This window comes from Ptychodera flava, chromosome 18, assembly GCF_041260155.1.
Source record: "Ptychodera flava strain L36383 chromosome 18, AS_Pfla_20210202, whole genome shotgun sequence".
Lineage (NCBI taxonomy): Eukaryota > Metazoa > Hemichordata > Enteropneusta > Ptychoderidae > Ptychodera > Ptychodera flava.
Window position 1 is genome coordinate 15,735,970 of NC_091945.1, and position 27,752 is coordinate 15,763,721.

General features: G+C 36.0%; 1 protein-coding gene across 1 annotated transcript; it reads right to left on the minus strand.

Annotated features, from left to right (window-relative positions):
* Positions 1-3,054: 3,054 nt before the first annotated feature.
* On the minus strand, positions 3,055-26,757 carry LOC139116971 (alkyldihydroxyacetonephosphate synthase, peroxisomal-like). The gene is given in 22 exon segments (XM_070679728.1): positions 3,055-5,593; positions 5,931-5,988; positions 6,493-6,592; positions 7,210-7,299; positions 7,661-7,688; positions 7,691-7,721; positions 8,024-8,093; positions 8,606-8,655; positions 9,320-9,382; positions 10,019-10,095; positions 10,601-10,652; positions 14,583-14,765; positions 15,784-15,837; positions 16,973-17,098; positions 17,383-17,463; positions 18,543-18,622; positions 19,771-19,842; positions 20,787-20,861; positions 21,985-22,105; positions 23,592-23,679; positions 25,001-25,090; positions 26,555-26,757. Coding segments are annotated over 22 exon segments (1,884 nt in total). The 5' UTR covers positions 26,725-26,757; the 3' UTR covers positions 3,055-5,468.
* Positions 26,758-27,752: the final 995 nt, after the last annotated feature.

The window sequence follows — 27,752 nt, forward strand, 5'->3', positions numbered from 1 at the left end:
TGACTTTGTCACCAGTGATGGCATTAGAGTGTGTCAGGTTTTGCCATTGTGGGAGCAAACTATCAACAATATACTTCTCACTTTCAATCGTTTGTCCACTTCATTGTTGCATTCATGCAACAAATATTTGACAAACTCTGTGAAAACTAGATTCTCTTTCATCATATTATAGTTTTGTATAGAACAGGTCATTGTAGGGCAGCCATCCAGTGGGTGCAGGTAAAAGATTAACATCAGAATAACGGTGTATGTAATGGATACTCTTAGCTCTGTGTGTAGCTTTGGAGTGCAGTGTGAAGCGTTATTGTCATACTAGACAAGAATTTGTCTTTCTTCAAACAATTCACCTTTTGACAGATTTTCTGTACAATCTGAGATGAAGTCATTCAATATTTGTACATAAAGATCAAGTATCCAAAATGTTTGAGTGACACGCACACTGCCATGACCAATACTATCAATATCAGGTCAAGTCAGTATGCATTGCAATTGCCATGTCTATGTATGTCCCAGCAAGACAGGTTAATTGAAATCATGTGACCATGTCCTTAGAGGTCTTCAAATGGTTAGGTCTAACATAGACTGTCAAAATCTGTTATTTGGAATATGTTAGATGTGTAGATTGTAGTTCATTTAAATATAAATTGTTTTACACATTAAGTTACATTGTCCAACATTGGCTTCTATTGGAAATTATGTCATACCAGTATAATATTGTGTAAATGCAGTGATCTGATTTGTCGAGATGTGAAAAGAACTGTGATATGATATGATATACCATGGCTGGTACAGGCACAAGCTCTCGGCAAGAGCAAAAATTCTTTTTTTGACGTTCCATCCCAGAATTTCAATATACTGTCATGATATAATAGCAATAAATCACACCAAGCGACAGTATGCCACTCGATTTTGACCAGTTCATGACATATATGCACTCGTTATCGAACATGAAGTGAACTTGTCAAAATTTCGTGGTATACTGTCGCTGAGCATGCTTTATTGCTTAATTATAACCACTATGGTGCTGTGACACATTTATGCTCTGTAGTGGTATGTTCACTTTGAGAAAAACAAATTTCAGTTTCATTTACCACATGAAAACCATGGTAAAAAAACGCTGACACATCAAGTTTAAATTCAGTGGCCAGTACATTTCACTAAAGAGAAAAAAATCACCCTCTTTTGACATCATTTCAGCGATTTATGTAATAACCCTGTAGGGTCCAAAATTAAAAGGATGTCAGAAAAAAATTAGGTTTTGGGCGAGGGCCACAAACAAGTTCTTGATCCAAAGGGACATCTTTCATGTTACAATACTAGAAATCAAATTTCATACAGGCAAAGAGGTATTTTGCTGGCTTTTTGGCAAAGTCAGCTGGAGCCAATGAGTAATCAGGTGAATGAGGCCATGGACAAGTTACAAGTGCATATTTGGATGTCTGAGGACGATTCCACCCACGACAACTTTTGGCCACAATATGTCTCCTCACATGTAGTGTGTAAAATCTATCTACAAACCTAAAAATGCAAATGAATAGGTTATGGTGTGCAAGTCTGTTCAATGCATGAGTCGTCATTTGAGGTCATTGCTTCATTGCAACAAAAAATTTACAAGTCGTAGTAACATTTGATGTAATTCAGTGATCTCAATATTCTGCCAAGATTTGACAGAGCTAGTCTTTGCCAATTGCCAGATTGCCCCTAGCAAGATGGAGTTAGCAACCATGGCTATTCAGTGCATTCTGGGATATGCTTCTGAAGACTTTATTTTCAGCCATATTTATCTGAGAAAATTAGCCATACACATACATATTTCTAATTGTAGTTGGCTTTAAAATTAGAAAATGACAAAATCAGGTTTTACTTTCAGCCATTTTTCTTCAGGTTTGAGACAAATTTTGGCATGGGCCATTGAGTAGTCCACATGACTGAAGGATTCATTTAATTTGCCCACAAGGACTTGATACAGTGAAAAGCTGACCCAAGCATAATGCAAAATGAGTTGTGATCACATCATTTTGATTTTCTTTTGATTCACCATCTAAAGATAATCCTTAGATGTTTACAATGTCAATAGTGTGTCAAAAATTTCAATTCGGTGCATAGTTTGGCGGCCATACCACCATTTGCGGGAAACCTACAATAGCTAGGAAACAGTATGAAAAATCTCCTTAATTTACTGTTTTACAAGTAATGTTAAATTCCACAAATGATTACAAAAGCGATTGCAAGTTTACTTTTGACATTTTGTGTAGTGTGTCAGCTGTACCACTGTTTGCAAAAACCAACAATGACCATCATTCAAAAATCATCAACTTTGACATGTAACTGAAACACTGTATGAACTAGCAATTTTGTATGTATCATCAGTCTTACAGTGTTTGCAAGTTTGGGGGCGACTTGCAGCGATTTGAAAGCTTTTATCCAATTGGTTGGCAGAATCTCACCATTATAATTGAATAATGAAAGTAAACTCCCTAAGTTGCTGTGAATAATGACAATCGACCAATCAGATATAACCTTGCAAACATGCTGCAAGTCAGCCGCAAGTTTGCAGATGTGTCAGTGGAACACAAGCTTTGGCAGCCATTTTGGAATTTATACAATGCCTATGCAAGTCCATTTTCCCTGCAGTAACTTGTGAGGTTTTTGTAATGAGGTCATTGCTTTTGTAGTTTTAAAGGGAGGGGGTCGTCAGAACTCTGCTCACATGTTGCCAGGGACCCCTACGACTGATGTAAACACTGTATCTAAGGTATGTTGGCGATTGATGAAAGTTAAAACATGTTTGTTCATGCTGAATATCTTAAAATTTAAATGTTGCAGCTATGTTGACATGATGCATCTAGATATCATGCATAAAATACATTGTTTGTAAACAAAGAGGTCACACACACTCAGTTCTGACGCCCCCCCCCCCCCCCACCCTCCTTCAAATAGAGTCATTTTTTACCTGTACACAAATATGGTGTCCATATTATATTACTAAATGCCCATCATTAGTGTAAACGCAACATACAAAAGTAAATCTGACAAATTGACCACACAAAAAGGTGTTTTAAATTACCAATTCTTTATTATTTGATCAAAAGAAGTTTCTTAGTACATGTTGCCCTAGCGTCTCCCTTGGATTTTCTTTCCTGCATATTGCACTGAACTTCAAATAATCTCAATGTTTGAAATTTTTGGTTTGCACAGGTGAAATCTGTCACCTTTCTGGTGTTCAAAAAGTGGATTTGCCAAGTACACATACCACAAAACACATTCATTTGAGGATTCTGTCTTACTAACGGTAGAAATGAAGAAATCTGTTGTGATAAAACATTGAGTCTTCTATGTTGTGTCAAATATAAAACTTATTACTGATTTTAATATAATAAGTACAAAAAGCTGCGCACATAAAAATGTTATGTGAAAAATTATACTGCTGAGAACTTGCAAGTATTATTTATGGCTTATCATAAATTAACATTTTTGGTCTGTTTTTGTCATGAGCAAAAAATGAAAATCATCGCATTATTTGTAACATACGATGTTTCTGCTAAGCCTAAATGAAAACTAGGTGCACATTTGAGTAGATGCAATCTGCCAGTTTCTAATGATACTTTCTGATTTCATTTGTAACTACATTTGTAACTACATTTCACCCCTTATTTACAAAATTTCACAAGGATAAAATCAAACATTGAGCAGCCTTTCAAGTAAATTTGGCCAGGTAGTTGTAAGCTGCAACTCATTGGCAGAAACACAGATGAACACACTAATCTCTACAAGCAAACATGGGGATAGATTTTTTAGCATAGCACATTCTCAAATACAGCTGCAGCCTTTTTGCTAGGGATTAGAAACATAGGTATGAAGTCTTGGAACCCTTGTATCATTTCTCATGTCCCCTGATATGGTTGCAATGATATGCCACTGGAAATGCCAGTAAAATTTACCCACATACCCACCCTCAAAGGTATACAGTCACCTGTAATCTAAATGCCCATATCTGGTCAAAGGGGTGTATCTTGGTATTCAAAATGCCCATGTGGGGGCGCTGTTTTTAAAAAGCGGCCACCCGCTTAAAATCTGTGATTGGTTAGATTTTCTCTTTCCATGGTAACTGTGGCAAAATTGGAACAGGTGACAGTATACCTTTAACAAAAAGCACTGAAGCCTGCACTAAGGAAGATGGGCCATAACATAGAATGCTCTGCCATTACAAAAGGCAGCAGTGGAATTATCAACATGACTTTGATTTCAATACAGTAAAATACAAGTACCTCTAATTGTTCAGAAGTAACGCCCCTATTAAAGTTTGTACATTAGAGCAATCTGCTTAAAATCAGGACTGCAGATGATGAGGTTTGAATAGATTCAGTTTCCTTGCCTAACTGGGAATGCCTAACAGGAATGGAAATGCCTCACTGGAATGGAAATGCCTCACGGAGAACGAAGGCTAAATCTATGGAACAATAGTTGAAGTGCATATATGGTATGAGAAAGGCAGTTAAACTAGAAATAGCATTAAGATTGACAGCATACAAAATATTGAACTTAAAGTCTACCAATTGAAAGTAGATCTCTCAGCTCATTTTAAATTTCATCTCCCTCATATACTTTCAGAAATGATTAATGTGTGGTGCAAGTCAATGAAACATTTGGACCAGCGCCCTCTATGACCCATTTCTCCATAGGTCTGTATCTCATCCACGGTCCCTCCACAAAACGTGGAGGGACCGTGTCTCATCCAAAAAATGTATCATTGATTGTCTCCTTATCAATGGATAAAAACGTCAACATTTTACAGACTTTCAGGGAAAAACTTGGAAAGTTGGCAAATTGGTCTTTCATATTTGGAAATCCTCAAATGCTCAAACCAATCCACAGAGGCCATTTCACGAGAGATGGCACAGGGACTGGAATGATGCCTGTGATTTTTGACATGGTTTTCTAGTCCCTTGATACCTCTGCAATCCCATCATCCCCCCCCCACCCCCATTTCCTGCTACCAAAGTCTACATTTGCCACAGAGAACATAGGGTCGAACCAAAATTTGATTTTGAAAGAATTAACAGACACTAATATCATCGACTATACTTTCTAACTATATCTTGCATTGACACTCTGTTCTTTAAGAAAACAAACGAAAAATGGAGATCACATCGAAGGATGAACACCACTATTCAGAAAGTCTGGCTCATAATCAGATCAGGAAGATCACCATTATGGCAAAGTTGCCAAGTTTAACAATGCCCACTATCTTACAATTATATTATTCTTCACTTCACTAGTTCACCCTAGTTCCCTGCAAACAGGTCCACAAGCACCATTGATAACAACAGTTTTGGGCCATACAATGGCGGTGTAGAGGGTTGATACCTTTTCTTTGCAACCCTTCGATATATCATTTACATCATCTATTCTTTCATTTTTCCTTTTCTAAATGCCAGTATTGCTTTCCATAAGAAATTACTTCACTTTCAGTAAGTTAAATTTTGATTTGCAAAAATGTTGTTGGGGTCCATGTACTCTTTAACTGCTTTGAGCATACCAATCCCTACATCTGATATAGTCTGAGGTAACCACTTCTTACGGATCTTGCCCACTGCAACAATAAAAAGAAGTGTAAAATTATTACAAAGTACGGTAATTTTTTTTTTAATTTGCCAACAGACTTGACCTCTTTCACATAAATATTTAGTCAACTAGTCTCAAATTCAGTAAAGAATACAAAGGTAATGTGACTTTGCTGCATGTATTTGATTGTATCTGTCCACACACATGCATATCTTGTCAAAAGCTTTCACAGTGTAATTGGATCAAACAGAATTTTTCTCTTTGCTAAAATACTGTGACTCACTGCCCATGATCTGCAAGAAGGGCTCGGTGACTGCAATGGTAAAGGCAGAAAAGAAGAAGGGATGGTGAACTCAATACACTACCTCCATGGTGATGTGAAATACTGCCACCACAGGACAAAATCTCATCTCTGGCCGCACCCTTGTTGAAAGAAAACAACAGAGAAATTGCACTAGTTAGATTGTTATTATGGCTACCTACTTTTGATATTGTCACAGAAAGAATGTATGTCAGATTTGTGAACTTGACCTTGGGACCACTGGAATTTATTGGTACTGGTCTGAAGACCACAAAATGCTAACTGTATTTGCTTTGTCCATGTATGTGTTTGTGTGCATATATAACATGACTATAATCTATTACGTATAGAGAAGCGGGCTCATATTTACATCATGACATAGCTTGTAAAGAGGCAAAACATTTTTATTTGTGTTTCCTTAAATAAGCCTTCAGGAAAATGGGTACTAGTTGTTTTGAGAGAAACTTAATCATATTTTTAATGGTGTACGACAAATCAAAATACGGTAAAATTGAGCAAAATCACGGATGACATTTACAAATGTGAATATAGTTTAGGGTCAGAGGGTTTCAAGTTGGCTGGATTGGGTTTCTGGAAACACACACATTTTATTATTTGGGGTTTACCTCAATATCTTCATAGACTTGTACTGGGTTGCCAAGTCCTCGATGTGTAAAGGCAAAGTAGAAATATACACACGCACCAGAATCATAAGTTTGTGTGACTCTGCAGGAAAAAAGAAAGAAATATTTTTCTTATTTTACACGAAAACTATTTTTACGCAACTATAATGCTGAATATGAGAAATTATAAATGATTTATACAGTGTTTTATCCAGAATGGCATCAATAGGGGCACTTTCCCACTCAACCAGAATATCTTGGGTGATTTCACCACTACATGTGTTCTACTTGTATCTCTAAGGTGTGACTGGCACTATTTCAAGGGGGGGCTGGTCCCCCCTTGACAAATTACAAGGGGTGCCAGCATTTCAACAGAGGGGGAATCCACAATCCCCCTGTCTAGATGAAACACTGTTTATATTACTTTATTCTACTTTAATGTGTTATCAGAATACTATTTCTATTTTCTACATTGACTGGTGTGCTTCACTAATGAAAGGGTCTGAAACAGTGTACTTAGCCAATGGAAAGGTCTGTAACAGTGTACTTAGCCAATTGAAAGTTCTGTTACAGTGTACTTAGCCAATGGAAAGGTCTGTAACAGTGTACTTAGCCAATGGAAAGTTCTGTTACATTGTACTTAACCAATGGAAGGTTCCATAAAAGTGTACTTGGCCAATGGAAAGTTCTGTAACATGCTTGTGATAGGTTACAACTGACCTTGCTGTTACCAAGGGGGCATACTGTACACCTCTTTCTTGGCATTCTCTGTATAGTCTCTCCTTCACATTACGGTACAGATCCAACACTCTGCAAAGGAAGTGGTGTTAAAATGATGGAAATACTCTTTCAATCTTGTCTTTCTAAGCATACATGAAGGTAAAATGGAGGGTCACGAGGTATTCATATGCAAAAGTGGTATTTCGTTTCACGCAGGACAAACAGTGCAGCCAACTGTCAATGGCCACGGTCTGAAGTAAAGTGTGCCCTCTAGTGGCCAATGTGGCCAATTTGAACCAGGTCATTTTCAACTTGCTCAACATGTATCCATTTATCTTTCATGTCTTTCAAATGACTGGAATAAATATATCAATAATAAAAGAAAAGTCATGAAAATCTTCCTCTCCAGTCAGCCATATTTCAATCCCTTGGGATCCCATACATGACTCACCTATCCCATGGTACTGAAGTCTCAAAGATTCAGAAATTACATAATAATCTAGACCAAGATCCTATAAATTAAGAAAAAGCGAAAAAAATGAACACAAGAATGCATAAATGTAGGTTTTCTGTTGGGTAACCTCTCATTCAATTTAATATCACTATGTAGAGATACTCTAGTTAAATTTCTGCCACGCAAGTCCAATATGCAGGTTGTGATAACAGTTCATTGAACTTCAGATGTTCCTGATCTTGAATGGGCACCAAAACTCTTATTTTCATTGTATAACTTCACGTAAAATGTATAGAATTTGAAAACAAACAAAATATAGTGCAAAGAAAAAGCAATTCAAAACAGGTACTTAATACCTACCCTAAGGTAAGCTATCGCAAATGTGAGCTGATAACCCCTCTGTCCATTGTCTTCACCGGCAGCTAATCCACTGAAAATATCAAAGTTTTCATACACACAGTGGAGATTAATACTTTGTGCCAACAATTGTTTTTTCTTGAATACAAACACAGATTGGTTATATTTTTATGATAATTTGAGGAACAAGCAGACTGTTAATACAGAATGCACCTCAAGGACAGACATACTGTCTCTCACACTATTGCAATTCTTTTGTCAACCACTTGTGGGAAAAGTTTTTAAGCTCATGGAGTAATTAAACCTTTCACTGGTTTATTTTAGTGAAAATCACAAATTTAAATTTTTCTCTATACAGCTAACATAGAGGTGGCGGCCATTTTGAATTTCAAGAGTCAGTAAATATTGGGTAATTTGTTTCTCTGTTATAAATTTTGCTTAGTGACTTCTAATCTTTATTCTTGGTTTCAAAAGGGAATGCCTTAAAAGATTCCTTATTGAAAATCTGAGCAAGAGTTTTAAGTTATTCATTTGCGAGACACATACTACCCTACAGACATGCAAAATTCTTTCAAAAGAACTTACCCATATGTTTGGGCAATTTCATAAACCCTCTTCTCCTGAGCTAGGACCTCCTGTAATAGACAGCACACAATGACTGATATAAGTCACATGAAAGCATAGCACATCAGAAATTTGAGTATTTGAAGTGTTTGTATTGAATGGAAAAGATGCTTCAGAAAACAAGCACATGTATAACAAATATTTTATATGTAATTTTTCATGTCATTTTACATTATCATGACTGATCACCTTGTCATTCTTGAAAATTGGGGCTGGGATTGCAATTCTCCAGGGCTTTCTGGGACTCAATTTCATTTTCAAGGACTTTTCCAAGGCTTCCCAGGAAGCTTTAACCCTTTGAGCGCCTGGTTCAGATTTTTGCCAACATTTTGATAAAGAACTGTAGCCAAGGAAATGTGACTTCCATTAGGTCCAAAATTATCCAAAAAATTACAGAAAAATTCATAAAAATTTGGTAAAATGTTGCACTAAAAATTTAATTGGAAAACTAGAGCACTTAAAGGGTTAAAGACTTTCATTCCTGGAAATTTAAAATTGAACCAGTATTTCCCTGTACATCAGAGCAACCTTACCACGTATATTGTTGGGCTAGACCAATCAATGCTGGTTAAAGGTCAGAGCACAAAACCTTATTTTGGATGCACTGACAAGGAATTGTAAAAGCAAAAAGAAAATTCATTTGACGGGGAAAATCAAAGATTACGAAAGCCTCACCTCTTTAGTTCCTTCAAAGAGCAAAGTAGCAACACACATCTTATTCACATCAAAGCCTTTCAACTGTGAGGAAAAAATATAAAAAACATCATCACAGAATATACCATAGAGTTCCCGGAAATTCTGTTCTCACTTAAATACTGATGGTAAAAAGGAAGGTGTGTTTCTGTCTCTGGTATATTTGGATTAAATTTGTATGAGAGTTAGGGGTCAGGTAGAGGTCATACCTTGGTTTGACAACAATAAACGAACGATACATTGCTTGTTTTTATCAAAGCATTTCAATGAAAGTTGCTGGCTGTAGGTATTTTGGTATGATAAATACACTGCACTATACGATAGAGAAGTATGATTCATGTACTATATTCATAGTGAAAACACTGAGAGAGACATTTTATTCAAATATAAATCTAGTCTGATACATATTGCCTTCTGTGACAAGCCCCTCCTCCCCCTAAAAGCAGTATGTCAATTTTGTCTCCTCACGGCAGATTTTAATTAAAAATGTGCATAATAAACATAGCTCATTGCGTTCTGGAGAAGCTGTTTCAGCTCTAAACTGTGCAGAAATACAAACTTTTATTAAAGGGGAGGGGTTGGGGTCAAATGTCATCAGTTTTATTTGCCATGTGCATATCATCATTTCAAACAGTTTCAACAGCAGAGGACGTTATCACATTTGATGGTGTAATTTCTTACCCTAGTAATGTAGAATTTTTTAATGCCATCTAGGAAAGAACTCAACATTGATGATGCTGGTGGTTTCAAAGCATGACCTGCATGAATGAAAGAAATATTGGTAACACAAACACTAATATTTCACAGAAACTGAGTACGGATACAATGCTGGAATGCTTTTTGTTGGGACAAAGATTACATATTTGGAAACCATTTAATAAATTCTGATATGAAAAGTAATTATGCAGTGAGCAGTACTATGAAGATAGGCAATACAATATATCTCGGTTGTGAGAACAATGAAAATTTCCTATGGAAACTCGGGAACTGGACAAAAATTTAAAATAGTGAGTAATATGGTGAAAGTTTTTCTGAAGCACTATATACACCCACTGATGCAAGCGCCTAGAATAGATAATCATACCATTACAATCTCAAATTTGTCACTCAATAATTGCCAACTATGGAGATATCCACACTGCTTTGCTGTGCATTAGGTATCTTACATTTAGATCCAAACTCACTATGGAAAAAATACCCACAGGTGCACTATAGGTGCAGAGAGTTTGCCCAGAATTCATGACAAGATCATGCTCAACTCACCAAATTTAAATTGTTCATTGTCCATCAGTCTTATTGAAGCTGGAGCACATCTCTACAAGGAAATCACAAGATGGTGCAATGAAAGCTCAATATGTGATAAATGTGGGCAAAATTTGCCTTTTTCATACAAAAGATGGATTTTGTTCATATGAGAAGCACTAGTGCCTTGCAAGTTTGGGGCAAAGATGTGTAACTTTGCAGATTTCAAAACAAGGTACAGTGTAAAAAATTTTAAACTGAAATCGGGTCAGTCACAATCAGGGTGCGCTAGAGTGTGTCACTTAGATCAAAATTTCAAGTTCATGATAACTGTCCAGTTAAATAATATGTTGAAAGGTTATGGTATGGGGCATATCTTCCTAAAATTTGGTGAAGCAAACGTCATTAGTATTACCACAGTGCACATTGTTTTATATGGTCGACGCAGTGTCACGGACGCTACAGAAATGTTGTACATGAAGCACAAATGTCATAATAAAATTTTAAACAATGATTTGTTAATGCTTTCTTATGTTATTACAATATAAAAGATGCAAATTGGCATTAAAATAAGCTATACTTGGTATGATTTACTTAATTTTTCCATGAAAGAACACAACCTCAAGTTTAGTGAGAAATACAACAATATTGATCATATTTTTTAATAGGACTTTCAACTTCTCTATGTCCTTCCGCTGGTATGCTGTACTTAAAAGTTTTATTGTCATGAATTAACCATGCTATAGCAACAATATTAATACCATTCAGTGTAATCAAAATGAACTTCTTTCTTAAATATTTTCTGTTTAGTATGACATGTAATTTTGTCACGGACGCTACCAAAATCAAACTTGAAAGTTAGATCAATTTGAAATATAAAAAGCAATTAACAATCTGGTTTTTTCTTTCTCTTTTCTCCAAAACCTTTCTCTATCAAACATTTAAATTGTGAAAATTGTGTTAAAACATTGACAATTTCTTTAAATTGAACAAGAAAGCTATAGCAACTACTGCAAAAATCAGTTGGAGTAAAAAATCACTGCAGCTGAGCTTACTTCTGGGATCAACCCTTGAGTCGTTTTCTAACGACACTCCTCATGGTCTATAAAACGAGCATTTAAAACAAAATCCTTCTTACAAAATCATAGCTCGTTATGTAACTTTGACCAACAAGTGAAGGAGTAAGCAGTCCGTCGATATCCGGAACGACAACCGAAAAGTCCGGTGAGTTAATTCAAACACACTTTGCCCATATTGCTGGAAAAGTTAAAAGGTTTCACGATAGTGGTTTTAACAACGGGGAATCTGAATTTTTAAAAATTTGTCTCCATATGTCACAACTTATCGTATAAAACCAAGATGCAATCTGTCATCGAATTGGTACAACAATCAACCAACAAACTGAAAAGATTGCTGAGCAATACAGAAAACATCATCTGGCAAAGAAAATCAAAAACTGAGAGAGCTGCCATATAAGTAATCAAAGTTGGCGGCATGAATTAAATAAACCAATACTCTCCTCAGACCAAACTGATTTCAAAGGCCGTTTACAGCAAATATTGTTAACGAAACCATGAAACCTGGGAATGGCTAAACACAGAGAAATAAGATTTATTTCTCGAAACAGCCTTTCACAACATGCTTTTCAAACACCAGAAAGCAGGCACCAATATCAACCCGAAATCTATTACAAAGTCCATGAAAAATTGACACAAAACCAAAAGTTCGGTTAATCGATTTAAATGCCTAAAACAAGTAATTGTTGTCAGATTAGTACAACATTTACTGTTAACATAACGAGCACTAGCAACGCTCAAAATATGCCCTAAAACAAAAATCCTTATAAGCGTCCAGAAACTCCGGTCGATGCTGGGTCATGTTAATTATAATACGACCACACACCGGATCGCTCACTATAGAGTCAGTCAATAGTGGCTAACTCTCTCAATAACGAATCTGGCTTCTCCTCCTCGAGGACGAAGATGACTTCATCACACAACCAAGCGGAGAGGATACAAAACAAGAGAGCGACTGATGAAGGAACCCCATTTTTGGTTCCGAAACACCGTTAAGACGAATCACTCAATCAACAAACCGGTTTACCGGGTTCCCAGATCACATGACTAGGGTTAAAGCACTATCGATTCACCGGTGTCTCGCCATGTATTCCACACAAAATAAATGCAATGATCCTTTTATTCACCATATCATAATACTAAACAATCTTGGTAGAGCCGATGTGTGGAGTTGCCCTCATTTTCCTTTATATAAAATGTGGTGGTTACTTCACATTTAGATTGGCTTATAATCTGAAAAACAATGTTCGCATTTTACTGTAGCATCCGTGACATAATGAATTGAAATGGAATACACAATAATAAATGCATATACAGCACAGAATTCATTGTTCTTTTCACTAGAATTCTAATAACATATTGAATATAATTACTGCATTCTTAAAAACACCAATCTAAGTGTTACAGTTGAGGATCAACACAACTTTTTGAGTGTTTTATTACTTTTTAAAAAATCAATTTTGTGCAAATTTACAATTTTATGCCTTGAAGACATTTTGTATCCCAACTCCATGCATGTACACACAATGCACACTAGTATTTATATGTTTCAGTGGATTAACTGCATTAAAATGTTTTAAATAGTTATTAATTATGACTATGTAGTAAACACCGTCACGGACGCTACACCGTCACGGATGCTACATTTCCATATTTTAGGAATATTAATAGTGAACGCAAGGGACAGTAATTATATAATTTGTTTATTTAAGGTAGGCACCTATTGACACTTAGGCCTGTGACATCAGATCTTTTATAACTCCTGTTGTCCTTAAGATATGAGTGTGTCACGGACGCTACAAGAAATTCCGACCACAACGATCTCCATTTTCATTTATTCACAAAACAATACAATATGCAATTTTACTTAAATTTTTGTGTATAAAATGCTTGCCATGGATGTTGAGGATGGAATTAAATTCAGTATTACAATATTTTATCCATTTTTCTACATATAAACTAAAGGTAGATGTACTTACGGTCAAAAAACACAAAAAACATAACGATGTTACAGTTTTGGTAAAAATACCACAGTTTCTGTTCCGATGCACATAATCACATGAAATAACTTGTGAAAGAAAGGTTAGGTATTCTGCAATAACATATGTAAGCTAAAAATTCCACAATTTTAACACTGTGTTCCAAAAGGCATTTTAAAATTAAGTACATTTTGAAGTGAAACAGCATAACGCTACTTTTTACAGTTTTTAAAGGCATTTTCGTGGATGTACAACCAACCTTCACAATATATGCAATATTTCTTTTGTGACCAAGTTAGTTACAACTATTACTATTTATTAGAAACAAATAAGCAATATAATATCAGTCTGAATAGCAGATATATGTCCATAACAAATGAAAATCATCTAGCGCACCCTGATTGTGACTGACCCGAATGGAAGTCTTTGTGTTGTACACTAGTAAAACGGGAGGTCACACAATTTTTTTATCAGAGTACCCACATTGTACAGAACCCTGGTACCCAAATTGTACAGAACCCTCAGAAACTCAAAATGGCTTTCATTTTCAATATGGAGAGACATCAATATCAAGCTCGCAAATGAGTCGTCCTGCCATATGTATGTTATCATGTTTTTTTGGTATGTCTGTTAATATGTACACACCACATAAACAAACAGATGACAGTATGGTATAATGGCAACTGTATTTTCTTGTTCTAAATGGAATAGGGAGTTCAGTTGTTCAATGACATACTAACATAGGTGTAACAAAAGTTAAGTGAAACCCTGGTAATTTTGGATTCTAGGACAGTCACCCCCTGGAGAGTTATCTACTTGATACCAACCCTAAACTTTACCCCAACTGGTAGGCAGGAATGTCTGTGCGGTAAATCTTCAGGGATGACCGTTCCAATGTCAGTTGATAAGCACATTCTGAGTCATCGTAATCCAGCACTGAATACTCACCTGTTTTGCTACTTCTCTAAGACACGCTACACCTGGTTCAAAATCAGGAAAGACGACTGAGCCATACTTTCTGTAAGGAGGGAGCGGCCTAACTTTGAGCGTCACTTCTGTAACCACTCCCAGGGTGCCTTCTGATCCAAGTATAAAATGGTGAATGTCAGGACCTGACGACATTCTAGGAACCTGAAAAGTAAAATTTCAAAAGTTATAATAATACAAAATCTGACATCAACACTTTCAACATACCTATTTGCAAGTTAGTTTGGCGGAAAATGAACATTTTCTCTTTAAAAATCATTTTTTTTCTTCACTTCAGTCAGGTACACACAAGTCACACATACTGTACTTGATGACGTACATAATGATAGGTTTACAAACAATGTAAGATTTTCACTTTGGAGGGGGGGGGCAATTTTTTATATTTTTTAATTTACTGTTACATTATCATGTAAATGCATAATACATTTGGTATTTTTGATTCAAACGCTACAGGCAGCAACATAATCAGGATGCTGACCATGGGTTTAACCCTTTACCTGCCAGACAGTATCACTTCCCCATCTGCCAAGTCAGTAAAAAGCGGTATTGAGCCAAAACCATATGTATTTTCACCCACTTGGCTTGGTATGTTATAACAGCTTTACTCTGTAAAAATCATGTTTACAGTATCTCTGTCTTTTAGGGACCTTCAAACCTTCAAGTCTTGCACCATATGGGACATATTTCAGTCAACCACTACTTAATGGTTGTATTCCAGAATAAAAAGGACAAGTCAACCCACATGTACAAGCTTGTATGGAAATTTTGTGCACCTTTGCGTACATGGGTTTGTACCGATTGGTCCGTTCAAATTCCAGGTTTAACCTATTCACATTTGCTAAATGGGGCTGATATATAGAGATCTTGCAAAGTTCTCTCTTTGATGTGAAATCAGTGTACACGAAATGCATGATGTAAATGATATAAACTATCATAGTGGACTGTTTCTGGTCTTCACATTGGCTTATTTATACCCAGCAAGAGGCAGAGAGGGAATAATTTTCCAAGACAGAGATGCAACAGAGGTATAAATTGTTCTGCACTGACAGCTGTCTTGTTTCATGACAGGCAGGTACTGCAATTACCCTAGTGGGGCACACCAATGGACCAAATGGGACACTGACTATGACAAATTCAAGTTGAACACATTGTCAACACTCACCTGACAATTCTTCTCAACCACACCTCTGGAAGTCACCATTCGAACATGGACAAGCTGAAAGAAGTAACAGACAAAATCAATATGATTAATAAGTCCAACGACATCATTCGTAGCAAGCATGACAGAAAGAAGAGGCCCAACAAAAAAGATGATACTTATTTTGGAATCTGTTATCCATTCTGTTTTCATTTTTCAATCAGTAGTTAAGTATGGCTATCATCCAACGTACAGACACCTACACATTCATCCATTACAAAGGCTGAAAGACACACTCACAGTATTGCCATTCCATGCTTGACCTGTCTCTATTGTGACTGCAGACAGCAAGTTGGACAGGGCATGGAAAAGGGTATATATAATATATGTTCTCACAAGAGATACTTTCATATACCTATTTCCACACTTTCCTAACTTAATTTGGTCTGTATTCCAAGTTCCACTTTATTGTTAGATCTGTCTCTTTGATTAAGGAATGAGTTCAACTCTTTGAAAAGCATGAACAATCCCTGTTATACACTTCAGTCTGTTCATGGGTTAAAGGTTAGTTCATAAATAGGCGCAAAGGTGGACCCACTGATGCATGTTCAAACAGTTCCTATCTTTAGTTTTCTTAGGAAATAACACTTTTTGGTACAGACAACATTTTAAAAAGCTGACCTTACTAAGATCTGATGGATAGTTATGCTTTATGAAATTTTGCAGGAAAAATTTCATTTCTAAAAAAAAATGGCTTGATTGCCATCTTTGAAAATTGCTCGAACGATTACTGCAAAAGGGTACATTTTTTCAAGGAAAAATGAATAGTGTATTAGGCGAAAAAAGATGTTTCTGGTCCTTGACATTCAGCAAAAGTGATGCTGCGACAGAGTTCTCTTTTCTTATTTTTTCTTTCTTATTTTTTTATTCCTAAAAATTCTGGTTTGGCACAATTGATGCAACAGTTATTGTCTTTTATCACTGGCTGCATAATATTTCCGTTTTCTTTTTAGCATTTTTGGACGTGCAAGCAGGGATATCAAGAGTAGCCGACTGATGGGTATGTAACAAAAAAAAAGACATGACGTGTAGGTTCTGAAGTGACGCGCGCAATGACCAGAAACAATCTTTTGGGGGGGCCGTATGCGGGATATGACTTTATCAAGTACTAACCAAGCATTTTTTTGGTTGATGAAAGTGCAATCAAACTTACCAGGTCTTCAATATTTCCATACACATTTTTCTTCATTCCAGATGCCCTAGTTGCTACCCATCCCCCTAAAGAACTGAATTCCATGGAATCTGGCTGATGTCCAGTGCAGAGTCCTCGTTTTTCCAACTACAATTAAAAGGAATACAGTAAAATTCATAACTGAAGGTGCACCCTAACTGCGGAACATGGTTCTAAATCAAGTTAGATAACTTCTGGATTTTTCGATCGTACCATTTAAATACAGAAGCTACATCCCATCTTTGAACTGACATCAGTCTTTGTCTCTCAAGCATTTTAGTTTTGTTTTATATAAAGATGTCCTGTTGGAATGGAATGTGAAAACAATCTACAGCCTCAAAGAACATGGTGATATCCAAATTGTTGAGTAGCAAATGTCTTTTACACATTACCTGATCTTCCAATTCTTCTCCAAATATACCAGCTTGGATGTGGGCTGTCAAATTTTCTTCATCAATCCATAAAATTTTATTCTGTACCAAATATAACAAAGAAAAGAGTTAAACTGTATCAAAGTTTTCGAATGTTTGGGACCAAGGACATAGGTTAAAGAATGCGGATTATTTATTATATGATAGAAAGAATCTCTCATATTAATATGCATATCTGGGTATCTAAAACATGCATGAAAAGTAACGCTCCTGTGTCAGACTTACAGTAAAACATGCTTTTTCGATGGAGTACAAATACCGGTACTTTCTGGTGGAGATCACCATTACAATGCGTCTTGTTTGAGTAAAGACAATCTTATTTCTCAGCTAATCAGAATGGAATACCACATCAACCTAGACAATTATCATAAAACTATCACTGCAGAATGAAATACTACATCAATCTATTCAGACAGTTATCGTAGACTCTATCACAGCAACATGGCTCCCTGTTAATAAATCGTGAGTTTCCTCTGAGTGATTCCTGATGCCAGTGAGTGAGTAAAATGTTACCGTGTACACCATAACAACACCTTACAACCCATAATGAGGTATTTGTGATGCAGAGCAACGCTGATCGGTACTTTAATATAATGTACTTGATAATTCTACTTGTGTTGTAAGTCAAAGAACAATCAAACAGAACAGATCTTAACCTTTAATTACATCATTATTAAAAAAATTGTGACCTAATTTTCCTAATATGAAAGGATTTCCTTGTGAAATAGGTGAAAACTTTGAAGTGCCCATGTTATGTAGACTAAGTCATGTTGGGCTGTGGTGAAACTCCAACCTAGAGTGCCACCACTGCCATATGTGTGATAAAAGTATTGGCATGCAGGTATTTAATCTGATACAACTAATCATAGAAATTAACCCTTTGAGTGCCAGTTGATTTTTGTCTTCTTTATCAATAAACCCAGCCAATTTTTCTCAAATTTTTGCCAAAATTTTGAGAAAAGACAGTTGCAAATGAATGTGATGTCCATTTGGTCCAAAATTATCAAAAAATTACAGAATAATTCATAAAAATTGGTAAAATTTTGCACTAAAATTTTGGTGGGAGAAAATTACAGCGCTCAAAGGGTATATAAATGAAAGTAAACCTTTGTGAAACCTACCATCTGTGAGGTATCTAGGGAGACTATCATTCTCATTTCGTCCTTTGGACATTCCAAAGACCCTGTGACACTGGTACCACCTACAGTGAGGAAGAATTACGCTGTTTGTTATCACACAGAATAGTATGCCTTGTTGCATAGCAACAGTGTGTTTGTAAAATGAACCTTGAAGGATGTTTTCAGACTTGACCAGCCTTTTCATTAAAAAGACAGCAGCCTGAGAAATTGCACGGCTAGCGAGGTCATTTCTCCAGCTGTAAAATCTAAAAGTTGCAAACAAAGAATGAAAGGATTAAGAAAAAAAATACTTGTTGTTGTTGTTGCTTCCCCCATCTAGTTCTACTTTCAAATTCTCTCCCTGTCAGAATTCCTAGTGAAACCCTGCTTGACTCTTTCATTCCAATGTTCTTGTAAAATGGAGCCAGAATACTGGATTGGACTACAGTTTGACAGTAGAAGGAAAATTGGCTACATGCTAGCTTGCACACAGAAGAATGAAGACATGATTGGTGCATTCTTTGCTCTCTTTACAAATGTAATATCATAGACATGCTATACTATAAAAGTGAAGTTAAATTTGGATTATGGCCTTTCACTGCCTTTCCCTGTACATGGGTTTACCCATCCAGCTGAAATCAAATGGATTTTACTTTATTTTTAGTCTGGAGATGCAAAGGTTATAGTCTTGATTGTGTTCCTCTGATGCAATTCTGAGGTTGGTCGATGGAAACAATGCGCTGCTGTAGTTTCACAGTTTCAGTAAAATTCAAGACACGTCCTTAGCAATGTAAATTGTGTATGAACAACAAAAACTTATTTGAGCTCACATTTTTACTGAAACACATGGTTCTATTGTCAAAAGAAAAGAAAGCAGCATTCACCATTAACTCTTTGAGCGCTGTAATTTTTTTCCGCCAAAATTTTAGTGCAACATTTTACCAATTTTTATGAATTTTTCTGAACTTTTTTATAATTTGGGACCAAATGGACATAACATTTCATTCCTACGGGTTTTTTTTCTCAAAATTTTGGCAAAAATCTGGGAAAAATTGGCTAGGCTTTATTTTATAAACGGGACAAAAATAGACTTTGGTGCTCAAAGAGTTAATACAACCTAGCATATCATGGACTTTTCTGACTGCTCTATTGTTACCCAGGGTCTGGATGGACATCTATCCTTGAAAGTCGGGTGAAAAGGTTAGAAAGAGACAAGTGCATATGTACATACCGCCAAATGGTATAATAACCACATTGTGTTTGTTGGCGAGAGCCACCAGCTTCACTACATCAGTATGACAACCTGCGAAAAACACAAAACAGGGAAGTTTAATTTTGGTTGACTGGGCATTCATGTCAAGTCACGTCCAGGGTCGATTTATCTTGCTTTGCCACAGAAAATTGTCATGCAAGATTTTACATCGCCTGTATTCTACCATGTCTGAAGATCAAATGAACCTGTGTCTCACAGTATTCCACCCTTTCACCCCTATTTTCAGGTAAACAGATCCAATCTCTCCATTTGGAGACAATGGGATTGAACCAAACCAAGGCGGTGAAAGAGTTAAGAAATAAAAAAATTCTGCCCACAATATGACACTTACATTGCAATGTAGCATATATTGATAAAAAGTTGTATATGAAATATATTTTATGACATTGTAAAGAATTTATAGGATGATAAATAAGATAATGAATATTTTATGGGGGATATATTTCTTCTTTTATGAAAACATGCAAACAATAACATCAGGAATCATGCCTAACTGACCATCTATTCAATCATGTAGTAACTAACTTCCAATACTGTTATGAGGTAACACACTTACAAGCAAAAAACAGCACACTCCCCAAGGGAAAACCATGAACAATTAAGATTTTTTCATCAAAAAAGACATACTATCATTCATAATTTTGTTATTAGTATTTGACAACACTATCAATATTTGCTGAAGTTTTTATTCATACCACTGGATGTTCTACAAGTCAAAAAAGTACTCCTGGCACCCATTGTTGGACAAAATTTTGCACTGACAAAGGTTTTGATTATGGTCTGTGAAAGCTGACACCATGAAAATCTCTACCACAGAGCCGGCTTCATGTTCATTTGACCTTTTGAGAACTGGCAATACAATCTGAGCTACTGTGATATGATATGCTTGGAGAAGCCCAGTGAGGTCTTTTTGGTAGTATGCATGATATGGTTGGATGGTCTAGTCAACTACTGCAGTTTGGGTTCACACTTACTTGGCCACACCACTACATCTGGTATCCTCGGTATCCTTTTTTCTCTCAATAGAAATAGTTCATGTAACGTGTGACCTGGGAAAAGACAAAAATGTTATGTCAACTGTAATATTCTCACAACTCTTTACAAAAGTTGTGATTTAAGATTGAATATGCCTCTGGTACAGATATTTCGACTCAAATTTGTTTAATTCTTCTGTAGTCTACTGCTTATGGGCTCTTAGAGTAGGAAAAATTTTCATAGTTTTATTTTTTCAAAAATCAAAAATTTTCTTTCTCCCCATAGAGTTTACATAGGAATCCCCAATATTTTGAATTTCAAATATCAGTAAATGTGAGGTAATTCGTATCAAACTTTGCATGGTGACCCCTGATTTTCATTCTTGATTTGGTAAGAGAATGGGTGAGAGTAGCATTGAGGAAAGTTTGAGCAGTAGTTCAAGTATTTCACTTTCAAGATGCATACACATGGCTATTCAGTGCAATTAACAACACGAGAACACTAACACTACAGGAGCTAATACTACTACATTTCTTTTTATGATTTGAACAATATGTTTTCACGGAATGCAGTACATCATAAACATACACAAGTATCAGCACACAAAATTTAATATTTTGCTGCTTTTGCCTGCTTTACATCAGTCAATGAAATTTCAAACTCGGAGATGTAACATTAACAATTTTAAACTGCAACTGGGATTTAATCTGTTCATCCCCAATTCCCTGTTCACATGTCCAAAATCACTATTGATAACAATAGCTTTGGGACAAACCATGGTGGTGAAAGGGCTAATTCAGCAGAGTTCCCAAACACACAAGAGATTGGTAAGGTCAAAACAAAGCTCAGCAAATGTTTTATAAATTTTACAGTTCTGATGAGTATTTCCAGCAATTTGAAACTCTGTAATTTCTACATCTGCAGTTATTCTAATTTTTCTTTTTCCTATAGCCAGGGTACATGATAGGAAAGGACAGAAAGAGGGGTGTATCTGATATCACAGCTATGATGTGTCAGACATAATCTCTCCTTGATAACATCCATTTCATTATTCTTTGAATCTTTCTGGCATTTTCCAATATTCACATTGAGTATCTAACATACAAGATCATATGCAGACAAACACATGTACATGAAAACACGTTCTTTAATACAGTCCTAAACGCAGAAGCAGTTCATATATCATTCTACACATACCATGTCCTCTGAAAAGTCTGTCTTGTCCATCATGTGAGAAGGAAATACCCGTTTCCTGCAGTTCTTCTAAAAAGCCTTCATTGCGGATAACTGGTGGTAAATCTTCCTCTTTAATTTCAGGCTAAAAAAAGAATTTATCAAAAGCCTTTTAAATGACTGATAAAAAATTGACACCGTACAAATTTATTTTTCATAAATTTCTCATATTAATTTTGATCAAGGAACATCACACTAAGGCCAACAAGTCTGTTTATCATGCAACAATGATGTTGTTTTTTATTCTATTAGCTCACAAGATCCAACTACTTGCGCCCACATTAAAACCACCGTACAGGAATGTTACACACAACAGCAGCAATAACTCTGACATGCAGCCACCTGATAAGAGCTAATGTGCAGCATCTCGGAAGTTGTTATCCAATTGGTGGGCAAAATCTGACCATTGTAAATGAATAATACAAACAGACTCCCTAAGTTGCTGTGAATAGTGACAATCAACCAATCAGACACATCAGGAATCTGACAACGATAAGTATCAAGTGTTAGGTATATCTATATAGGTATCAGAAGTGTATGTATTGTATATATCACCCTACATGCACTGACATTTTCTGTTTTGTATAGCACACAGCTATTTCTTCATATTTAATTGTTTCAACGGATCATGAAATACAGAGAGACTGATGCAGCTAGTCTAGATCAATGCACATGAATGAGAAACAATTTTTTTTCAGCCTTGAACTTGACATGTTATGTGAGGTCACAGACGGATGCACACATCTTGCAACATACAAACTAAGGCGATTGTGCATCAAAAGTGTGAAAAGACATGTATATTATCTGTAAAGACAACGACACATCTACGGTATATCTGTGCATTTTCCATCAACCTACTAAACACCTTGAAGATCCTTTATATTTGTGGATATGATATTAAATGGAAGTTACATAATGTAGATTTCAACTGATGTACGATATCTAAAACTGCATGGAAAGCATAATCACATTTTGAGAAAAATTATCCCAAAGGCTTTATTATAATTATTAGAATCTTGAAAGATTCATGCTGGTCATTTGCTGCTTACAAAATTATAATACTATAACAATAAATTTGTTAACCTCGGTCAAATTCTCTGCCCAGCAGTTCAAAGGTTACAGGAACTTTGATTAAAGGAGGACAATTGACTGAGTCAGCTGTTTATCAATGAGGACTCGCAGGTCCAAAGACCATTGATGCCTTTATCATGTCATTGACCAGTTGGGGAAGAATTCAATATGGCAAGTCACTGGTAAATTCCAAACCAGGACTGGAAAATCATTGCATTTCCTTCTTTCTTTCTTTCTTTCTTTGTTTCTTGACCAGCAAAAACTACTTCTAGTACTCTCTTTGATGAAGTTCCACAATACATGTCATAATGTGATATAATATTGCATCACGGTATTTGAACACATATTTTTTATAAGACTATATAATTTGTCTAAAGTAATAATGGATGCTACTGAAGAAAAGTGATAAATACTGCCCTGTAATCACACGGCAAGTGAAGTCTAAGTCATCCATGTATTCTACAATATCAGTGCATTCATCTACAGTTCAGAAAACTTACCTGTGGACTAGTTTTGAGGTCTGGATTGACACCAGGGATTGTCAACATCCAATCATAGAATGATGGAAGAGGACCAGCTATTCTGTATCTGTGAAAAGGATACAAAATATAGCAGATTTTGAGCCTCATCAATTAAAAACAGAACCACTCCTTCTGTTGTCAGCTCTTTGTTTTTTTCTAATTGCAAGAAAAATGGCAAATATAGTCAAATGATGTTTCTAAGGAAGATAATACAGGATGCAATTTTATATGACTATCTTCCATTCAAAGTTGCTTTGGTATTGATGAGGCAGTCTGCATATGGTAATGTCTGTTTTTTTTACATTTTGTTGTAGAATTTCTCATAATGCCCATAGCACTAAACAATTCACAGTTTTCCATTCCTTTCTTTTCTGGAACATCAAATCACAATGAATGAAGTAAGTCTCCAGATCTTTGAGGTGAAATTTAAACATTGGTTCATGCACCTATACTGATACATACTCTTAAATGTATACAGCCAACTATAATCTAAAATATGCCCATATATGGTCAAAGGGGCATTTTTTGGCATTCCAAAATGCCCATGCGAGGGCGCTGTTTTAAAAAAGCGGCCATCCGCTTAAAATCTGTGATTGGTTAGATTTTCTCTTTCCACGGTAACTGTGGCAAAATTGAAACAGGTAACAGTATACCTTTAATTGCCATTACTTAATTATAATTATATTATAGCTTTTGTCAATATTAACGGATTTTATGACATCATCCTCCCCCCCGATTATTAATGATAATGTATCTGATTATCCAGCATTATGGCCCCACATGCTTTCTACATACAGATTCCCTGGCATTGCCAAAACTATAAAATAATAGCAATAATCTACCCACTCTGTGCCCACAATGAACTGAAGCAAACTTAGCACTCCATTTTGTATTCGGCGTTGCCTCGTACATTATGTCGTGCAAAGTTTTCTTTTGTCCATTATGGGTCGCGAGGGGGTGCATTATTGTTGTTTCAATACAGATTTGACATCATCAAAATATACTTTTATGGCCACAACCATTTCATAATTGTGTTTAATGCACTTTTCCGACAGAGTGGGAGTACATATCTATATTTTTTTTCTCTCCTTGCCCTTACCCTGTTAGTATGAAAACCATTCTCCAACGGCAGAAAATGACAATAAAGGATAGACAATAAAGGTCAATTGTTTCAGCTATGAGACATTATGGATAGGACTATATATTGTTACAACTTCTTCACAAATCCCAATGCGTGACAGGTTGACAGATGTTGTGATTTGTTTATCTACAAAGACACACTTGACATCTTACACATACATACAGTATGTACACATGAAAATCAACACGACAACAATAACTAGCATTTACATTTGTATGTAAGCTAATACTCGTGAGATAGTTCCTACCTGCTGCCTGTGAATTCCACTGAATTTTCTTTGACAACATTAAACCTGGAATCCCTATAACCCCAACCATTCCATTTTAGAACTTCTTGCCTGCAAAAAAACAAATTAGTAATAGTGTACAGGCACTGGTTACTGCTGTTTAAGTGCCTCTGCAAGTACAAGTCTAACTTCAAGAGTTCAGTCTGCTGGATCACAGTCAATGGACCCTGGCTGGACATCATGCAGAGCATGGTCCATTCACAAAAGGACTGTGTGCAGAGATACAATATTTAACCACGGTTAACCCTTTGAGCACCACCGTCTGAATTTTTCTCACCTATAAAAAATATACCACACTCAACAGTCAATTTTTCTCAGATTTTTGCCAAAATTTTGATAAAAAACTGTAGCCAATAATATATGATGTCCATTTGGTCTAAAATTATCAAAAAATTTCAGAAAAATTCATAAAAGATTTGTAAAATGTGGCAGTAAACTTTTGGTGGGAAAAATTACAGCACTCAAAGGGTTAATGATTGAGTGCCATAAAACTTGACCAGCATTAAATAGATATCACAAAGCTGTATAAAACTGTCTTATGGAATTTTATTGGTATGCTAATGAATTCCAAAGACCACCCTTTCAATAACAGGTCAGGGTCATAATTCAAGGTGACACACCCAAGCATCACGGTCCCCCCCCCCCAGCATTGACAAATACAAGCTTATATCCTTTTTTTACATCCATGTATAACCACGGTGCTTGTAGTGGGGGGACTGTGATACAACCAATGCAAAAGTTACAAAACTATTGCCATAGACACTATGCCATAGGTATTGATTATGTTTTATGTAACCAATATTTTAAAGACTTGAGTTAAATAATCCAAATCAGTTACGAATTATATTAGTTAACAATTAATAAAATGAAAAAAATCTGTTCAGATTCTGCACCTTTTGTCACAAGTAACAAGCAGCAAGTGAACATACATGCCTTTACATTTTCACTGCAATTTACAAACGATGGCAAAGTTACAGATGCATAGGGCATGCACAATGTGTGCGAATATGCAGACATCGCATCGCGATAGTCAGCAATGACATATGTTCACGGAGTTTCGGGTATTAATATATCTCTCTCTGATCACATTTCGAAAAGAAAATATCATCTGTAACAGTGTTTTTGCTTGTTTAAATTCATGGGTAACCGTGAATTTACGAGAACTAACATAGTAACAACGCTGTATGTGTGTGTGTGTGTGTATGCACGGATGTTACGCCTGTGGTGCTTGTGGTGTTTGAATAATCTCTATTCAATGACCTCCGATCACACCACCTCTTGGGTCAAAGGTTACAATACGACCCCTAAATCCAGAATCGTGTTTTATAAAGGCCCAGAGCAATCCTGGGAGAATATCTTTATGAAATAAGTCATTTTGACAGAAACCTCGCGTATTTTGCCAACTTTTCATACAAATCTTGACAAAAACCTTTCGTGTGCATGTCAAACCTCCTGAGTGATTCAGGCGTGTTTTGCTTTGGTTGCAGACTGCAGACGCCTGGACTTCAAACTCACCTCCGTTTCGGAATACGTGGTTTTTCCGATGCCTCTCCGGCACAAGGAGACATTTGCACTGGGATTCTTGAACTGTTATCATCATTTGATATGTTCCCAGGCCAACTTGGTTGCTCTGTTGACGAGTTCAAATGACGAACGATCGTATCGAGGCGCCCCTTCGCAGACATGTTGAATACGATAATTATTGCTGGTTATTTCTTTCCTCCAGTGACTTGCTCGGTACCGTGTGGTCTCGGATACCACCACATGAATGCGCTTGTATTCACCTGGACATTCGACTGGACCCCGGTTGCTTTTGTGGGACCCACGTTAGATGTTAGATGACTTTTGAACATTTCATAATATAAATCGTAAGTTTTTCTGTTTTTTTATGCCGGTACAACTCTTTATTAAGGAAAGTGAAATAGGCATGTAATCTAGTGATTTTAACGGAAGGTATTCTATAAAATATCGAATAAATTTTTTACTTGATAAATTTTTGTCGTTTGTGTATTTTTAAAGAGTGGAGGTCCCCGGAAACGAGGCTCTCCATAAGGTCGCATGGAACCAATACTACCAATTTAAACACTGTATCCAAGGGACGTTTGCGATTGACGAAAGTTACAACATGTTTGATGTACATCGTAAAATTTGAATACTGCAACTATGGTGATACATCTGGATATCGAAATACATTGTAAACAAGAAAGTCGCACCCGACGGGCGTAGTTCTGACGACCCCTTCCTTTAAAAGTGAAAGTCTGTCGGGAACTTTGTTTATTTATTTATTTATTTATTTATTTATTTATTTATTTATTTATTTATTTATTTATTTATTTATTTATTTATTTATTTATTTATTTATTTACTTATTTATTTGTTTATGGTCGTTTTGACTCGCAAAAATAAGAAAATGGCAATTCGTCAGTTTGTTTGGAAAATATGAAGAGTATGATAGAGACTGTACAAAGGGATCTAGACATAACTATGAGAAGTACGTATATTTTGACAGGTTCTAATTGGTCCAATCACGGTTACTCTACCCCGTGGTTTTTAAACGTCACTCACAATTCAAAGTGATATTTCTTTCGAAATTTATTTATGTGATTCAAGATTCGATGATACATCGGTCCATAGTCCCCAACTGTGATCGGACTAAAGACTGACTAATAATCAGTATTTTGTCGGTGTCTTCGAACATTTTAAAGGAAGCTAG